This window comes from Octopus sinensis, linkage group LG13 (genome assembly GCF_006345805.1).
Source record: "Octopus sinensis linkage group LG13, ASM634580v1, whole genome shotgun sequence".
Taxonomy (NCBI): domain Eukaryota; kingdom Metazoa; phylum Mollusca; class Cephalopoda; order Octopoda; family Octopodidae; genus Octopus; species Octopus sinensis.
In genome coordinates this window covers 16,256,222-16,263,721 of record NC_043009.1, presented here as the reverse complement: position 1 = coordinate 16,263,721, position 7,500 = coordinate 16,256,222, and the positions used below count along the sequence as shown (strand labels likewise).

General features: G+C 32.6%; 1 protein-coding gene across 2 annotated transcripts in view; it reads left to right on the top strand.

Moving 5' to 3' along the window:
• LOC115218493 (glutamate receptor ionotropic, kainate 2) overlaps positions 1-7,500 on the top strand; it is a 265,940-nt gene that overhangs the window by 114,689 nt on the left and 143,751 nt on the right. For both annotated transcript variants that reach the window (XM_029788344.2, XM_029788345.2), the window contains exon 3: positions 4,184-4,429. In XM_029788344.2, coding sequence (XP_029644204.1) covers positions 4,184-4,429 — 246 coding nt within the window. The remainder of the gene's footprint in view (positions 1-4,183; positions 4,430-7,500) is intronic.

Below are 7,500 nucleotides of genomic sequence, written 5' to 3'. Positions count from 1 at the left end.
ACTTAGCGGTTCGGCAACAGAGACCGATGGGGCTTACAAAGAGTGAGTCCTGGGGTCGATTTGTTCGACTAAAAGTGGTACTCCAGCATGACTGCAGTCAAAGGACTGAATCAAAATAAAGAGTATCCATTTCACTTCAAAATCTCGCCAGTGATCGCGTTTACTATCTACATTTCTTCCGTTGATGGTAGTGTCTTCGTGTGGTGTTGAGCTGGCGTAGGATAACTATTCTGAGAGCATTGCCGGCTTGAGTCAAGTACTTCTGTAAGTATCACATGTTGTAGTAGGGTCAAAGAAAACCTAGATTAATATTCAACTGGGTTTGACTATTTATAATCTAGGTTCAAAAATATTAAACCCCAGTTCAAGACTACAGTGGCAAAGGGAGCAGAACTAGGTGATAACCATGACTGATCTGAACTAAATTAAATTTGTGAGTGTTTGAAGAAGATTTTGACAATGTCTTTTATAACAATCCTACAATCAATGTATTGGCCTTCATATCTATATATCTAAAAAACCAGAAACCTTTTAGTTGTGTTGTGAACTATGCGTCAAAGAAGTCCAGCGCTCTATCAGAAAACTTTCCGCGGACAAGCCACCTTGAAAATATTGTCTTTCGCCTAATCTTCTTGGGTTATTTTAATTTATGTGGATGGTCGGCCATTACCTGCAGACCACAAGGATACCTTCATAGACTATCTGTTCAAGATTATAGATGGAAAATTATTTGTGAACTCTCACTCGTCATCTGTAGTGAAATACTCACTAGCAACACCTCTGAAGAATATTCACTCGCCTCCGAAATGTCTTTTACCCTGAATTTGATTTCCTATCAGATTTTTCTTTTGCATTAGATTGATGAGAAAATTTATATTTCAAATATGAAGTACATAACACAGATTTCGTCGATCTAACCAAAGCTTTCGGACAGAAAACAGGAAGGCACCGTGGGAAGTGTTTTAAAACATGGAATTCCTGGTTAAATGTTGCTATCTCATTTCTCAATTGACCGAGGATGTCCCGCCGTTGTATCCAAGGAAGAGTTTCTAGACTTCTTCGGTTGTATTAGCGGAAATTAATTAGGTTGTATCATGACAGCGTTTTGAAGCTAAAACTTCAACCAGAACAATCATAAATCTACACTTACGGACAAGTATTGATAAATAAATCCTCTTAGTGGACAATATATATCCAGATATTGATACCATACAGGCATCTCCCCATGAAAAACTAGATACTGTAATAATAGGAAAGCAAGCAAAGCAAAATTCTGTCAAACAATAATTAGATACATGTTTCAACTTCTCACATTTCATTTCCACTCCTCAGTACATCTCAGTTTCACGTCTCACACTCGATACAAACTTCCATATAACCGAAAGCTGACCAATACAGAAAGCAGTTGAAATCCAAACACTCTATCAAAGCTAAGGAATTCTAGGAGATAAAATCATTAAAAATATAATGTAAATACTAATATATACAATATATATGTTTATATAAGTAGTTATGTATATAAATATATATATATATATATATATATATATATATACATAAATACTTATATAAACATATATATTATAAATAGTAAAGATTATTTGCCAACATAATGTTGCAGTCCTGGTTGGGATGAATGTCGTTGTTATTTAGCCCAGGAAACATCCGTCACCAGCTGCCTATAAACCACAGTATCTATGTCCTTATATTTTCGAAAAAAGGGAGTTTAGCATCCCCACTCAGCACAAAGCAATATCGGCGTACCACGGTTTCTGGGCTATTTCTCTTCCTCAGCACATAATAACTGCTTGGCTAGAGATGGCGCTGCTAAATTCCTGTTCGAAACTATATAATTTTCAAAGTGACACACTGTTACTGATCTAGTAAATAGAAAAATTATCATTTCTTAATCTCTCAATGAGAAGCATTCACTAACAGTCCTCTAAAGTAAAGATTATTTGCCAACATAATGTGGCAGTCCTGGTTGGGACGAATGTTACAGTTATTTAGGCCCTGATAAAGAAGTATCCGCATTGTCGCCATAGTAACGAAGCTAATAATGCACGCAGAGTGAAGCCGCTTGGTGCAACAGATTGACCTTGAACTGTGCTGTGCATGCGCACTAACTTTCAACATTCTAGCTAACTTCCGCTGTTTACAGCAGTGCTCGCAGGAAGGTGTGTAGCGTGTGGTCATCACATTGACCAAGACAGGGAAAGTTGACGACTATCCTAAAATGTAAAAGTTACATAAGTAATATATTCGTAGTCATGGATTATGAAGAATATCCGACCAAAATATAGAACTTGGTCCTCATCAAAATGCATTTATAACGACTTAGAAAAATATATGTGATGCTGATTGAAGAGACTGCAGCCATTATAGAAGCTTCTTATTTTCCACCACTGAGGGTGAACACCTCTTAGAATATAGCACTAGAAGAACTAACACGTAAAGAACCAAAACTAGCCCTGATGACCGACGGTATTTCAAATAAAATCTATCATCATCATCTAAACAATTTGATATGATTATTAAGCAATACACACCGTCTCCAACAATAATATAATATAATATGATATAATATAATATAATATAATATAATATAATATAATATAATACAATATAATATAGTCATCTGAAAATGTTTTAGTGATCTAAGACTTAAATCTAAGCGTAATTTCTAACTTCGACATAGAAAGTATGTTTACAATATTTCAGTGGCTGAAAAAAAAGCCCTCGAATAATATATACAAGCAACTAAGAATGAAATATTCAACGATATCGGTGAACATACTAAAGCAATTATTAGCGTACATATACAGTATAAAGAAAGATTATTCTGTTACTGTCTATAAGACCTGCAAAACGATGAAGTAGCTATGATTCTTCGTTAAGGGCTCCATTCCCTCCCGGCCAAAATGGAAAACAAAACGTATACAATATATACCAGATACAAGGACGACACACTCGTTGTAATGGTGATAGCAAGAGAGGTGGGAAAATTCTGAAAAAAACTAGAAAATAATTTTGCATAAGAAATCCTTATTCAGAACGCTATAAATTAATTCGCAGCAATAAAGCTCCATTTCTAGACATGAATAATCATAAAATCATAGGAACGTCGAACCCATTTACATAAAAGCCACAAACAAATGCATATAATAACTGGATACAGAAAATAAATACCTGTCCCTGGATACAGAAAATAAATGCATTTACCTGGATACGAGAAAGAAAATCTTTACATAGAGTATTTGGAGTTTACTCTACAAGTGGTGAACTCGATAAAGAAGTCAATAGAATAAATTAAACCAAACAATAACAGCTATTAGAAGAAATTAATAGAGTAAACAATAGAATGATAAATACACAACTGCAACACCATAAATACCTGACTAGATTGAAAGTTAAATTAACTTCACATAAAGTATATTGTGTGAATCGAAGTCATTACTCACAAAACCACTAAAATGCTACACACTATAACATTGAGCTAACATTAATACCTTCTTAATAACAAACCGTGTTTACTTTTTCATTGATTTTGAAAACCCTTTCTATCTAGTGCCGAAATTTCACCACACTTTTGCGACCTGATCCCTGGTCATTGATACAGTTTCACTACCGGGATACTAACAACAATGATATCGCAGATATGTGCTACCGAACTTTCGGGTTATCAATTTACAAAAATCATAAGCGAAAAGAAGTAAACTAATTTTCGAGAAACATCTATATCACCTCCCTAATGCACATGTTATCTCTGATGTTAAAATGCGTCGAGGCGAATTAAGCGTTTCACCACAAGAAAACAACCTGTAGAGTCATCGAGAGTAAACCATGAAACCACGAACCTTATTTGTTGATTAAAATAACTTCTCAATTACAGCGAAAACTTTTAAAATTGTTATTTATATTTTATATCAAAATCTAAAGTAATTATATTTTTTTATATCAAATTGCTATTCATATTTCATTAACCAAATTTCAAAACTTCGTGTGAAATTAGCTGCATTATAAGCATTTAAAATACGTATGACATATGCACTGTATTGGAGAACTACAGACCCCTGTCTTTCTTGAGAAAGATCATGCGCGTAGCAAATTGTTAATAGCATATAAATGTACGACGCTTTTAATCCGATGTCTTACTACTGTATATTTTTATATTTACTTTCAGTGATTGACACACTGGAAGCAGAAAATATTCGAGCAGTTTTGGGAAATTTCAACCCAGTAATGGCTAAAGCGACGAATCACCTGAATATACCTTATTTTGTGACTACTTTGGCAATCTCAGATCGAGCAATCGGCGGAAATTTGATTCGTCTGTTTCCAGGCATTTCTACATTCTTCAGAGCCATCAAGGATATGCTGGATTACCGAGATAAAAAGCGGATTGCTATAATCTACAACAGCCTTGAAGGTAAGCCTTAAGAAATCAAAACTATTTCAATTTAATATAATCTTATACAAAAGTATTCTTTCTTTCAATTTATTCTGTTTCTTGTTATTGCCGCTAGAGTTGTTTTTTACAACTTATCAAAAATTATTAAATCCATATGTACGAACATACATACATACGTATATACATACAAATATATACATACACACATACATATATATATATATAGATACATGGTATCCATGTGAATAGAGCATAGAATTTTAAACCTGTTGCGAGGAAAATTATTTTAGATTGAACAATGATAATATAAAATGTGTATATGAGAATGCCTAGAAGAAGCTATACTTTGGAAATACTTCCTGCCACACGTAAAATATCAAAAAAAGTATTACTGTGTTGTACAACCGCAACCTGTATTTATCAGACTTATGACAATTAGGTTATCGTTTGATCAATCCGACAGGCAGCGCTTTATCGTTCAGGTTCGATATTTGTGAAAGCGTTAGCACAATTCTCGGAATATTTCTAATAGGAGTTGGCGATGTTGTGGCATCAAATAATTTAATTGTTAATTCTGTGAGAAGAGGTTTCTGCATCTCATTAGAGATAGAAGACGCAAATAGAAACGCATATATCTGATACAATGGTAAATGGTGGAACTCTGTAAGATACCAAATAGTTTGGTGTGTTATGAGATTCTAATCTCCTATTCTGGCAGAAAACTTAACTTATCTAAAGGCTAAAGTGAGGATACCAAATTTTATTCTACTAAAAAACAACTATCAACCTTTTTGTCACGTTTTTCAAGCACTCAAGGTAGCAGCACTGGCAATATCCAATTCATTTACAGACTATTAGTCATATCCAGTGCAAGCTCCCTGTACAACATAGCAAAAATGTTGTACTACACTTTGATAATTTTTGATGTCTTTGCATCTGAAGCGGTAGGAGATACGGAAGTTTGACCAAAAGAACCGGCTGTTGCAAGCAAAAATAAATACAAAAAAAAAAACGCATTGGCAAAATTTGGACAAATTTAACATAATAGCAACGACACCTTTTACTGTTTCTCCTCACACACACACACACATACAAGCACACACGTATGCACACATTATATAATATCTACCTATATATATATATTATATATATATATATATATATATATATATATGTATATATATATATAATATATATATATATATATATATTATATATATATATATATATATATTATATATATATATATATATATATACATATATTTATTCATATATACATACATAAATTATATATTTATCTGCCTATATATATATATATATATGGATTGCTATACATTTGAGTATATGTAACTCAATCAAGTATTTAGTGTTAGGTAATACTTTAGTAGGAAGCAATTTTGAAATATCGGATTCAAATTTTGGTCCATCAATTTTGTAGAAAGCCGTAATTCAATTACATTGATCCAGTTAATAACTAGTACTTATTTTATCAACCCAAAAAGGATGTAAGATAAAGTCGACTCCGGCGGCATTTGAACTCAGAACGTAACGATTCTCGTAACCATTCTGCCAGTTCCTAAGCTATTTCGGCATATTAGATGTGATTTCGAGGTATGTTTCAAAACCATCGAATAGATGTTAGTGATTTACAAATCCGAAAGACATCAAAGGACAGAGAAGATAACCTTTTGTGTTCCTGGCTGGTACGTAGTCAGTGAATATGAAATCTGATATATCTTCTCAAGAAGGAAATATTTATATTGAACGTATGATTGTCTCAAAGTTTGTGAGTGTGTGCGTGCAAATGTTAGCGTACGTACTTACGTGTGTTGTGTTTGTTGGATATGTATAAAAGTTTAAAATATTGAAATGAATGGCAATGACAATTCATCAATATTTTAATTTGCTACAAAATTATGAGATAAATATGAAATATTAATTCATTCTGAAGAAATCCTTATTTGAAATAATTGAATAAAATTTCTGAATGACGGTAAGCTAAATCAATGTCGTTGCGTGTATGGTATATTATATGTGTATGTAAGCATACGCACGCATACACAAGAACATACACATATCCACACACATGCGTATCCATATATTCAGTTGTTCATGAAAACAGGATAACAAATATTAGGGAAATCCCCAGATGTAAATAAACAAATTGAATTGATGTTAACCCTTTGTTTAATTCAAGTCCTTGCCTAATGTGTTTCTAGTAGAAGTGTCTGCTCAATCTTTAAAGACATTTTCTGATGCCTATATTGTTTTTCAATAATTGATTGAAAATAGAACTTGAAATCTATTAATTTGCTTCATCTCAGAAATTGTAAACTAATGTAATGTTCTGAATAATTTCAATTCTTAGAACAAATCATTTGTCTTGTTTTCTGTGAACATTAACAAACATGAATAAATACAAAAAAGTTATATATTTCCTGCATATATTACATTTTACATCAATTTCCCCGATAAACAACGCATTGTTGAATATATTTTCGTTTCACTTTCAATAGTAATTAATTTTAGTCTTATATATCCTTTATGTATCTTGAGAATAAATGAATCTTTTTGCAAATCAAAGATTTATTCACGTAATTGATTTTAAAGTCCATCTATAAATAGATACGAAATAACCCTTGTACACTAGATACTGCACTTGGATGGTCATAATTTGATTGTGTTTGTGAAAACGTAAAATTACATGGTCTGCCTAGAAAGCTAAATGAATATCGACGTTGATTTGGATCCATGGCTTAAAAATCAGTCATTTTGTCATTTATTTGTTAGCTTCAAGGCTGAAGTAATCCTAAGTTCTCTTTTTTTTGCTTTTGGCTACGGCTCTACAATACATCCACTTTAAATGACCCATGTTAACCTATTAACTTGCGACAAACTATAAAAACAATACCCCCGTGATTTTGACAACAGATTATGATCACTTTACATAAGAGAAACAAAAAGAATGATATAACATACCAAAGGTTGTATTGGGAGTTATAATGTAATATATAATTTCCAGGCATGTCGAATGTATCTCCTGTTGGTGAGTTCTGGAAGTATTTTTGATTTTATCCCACACACTTC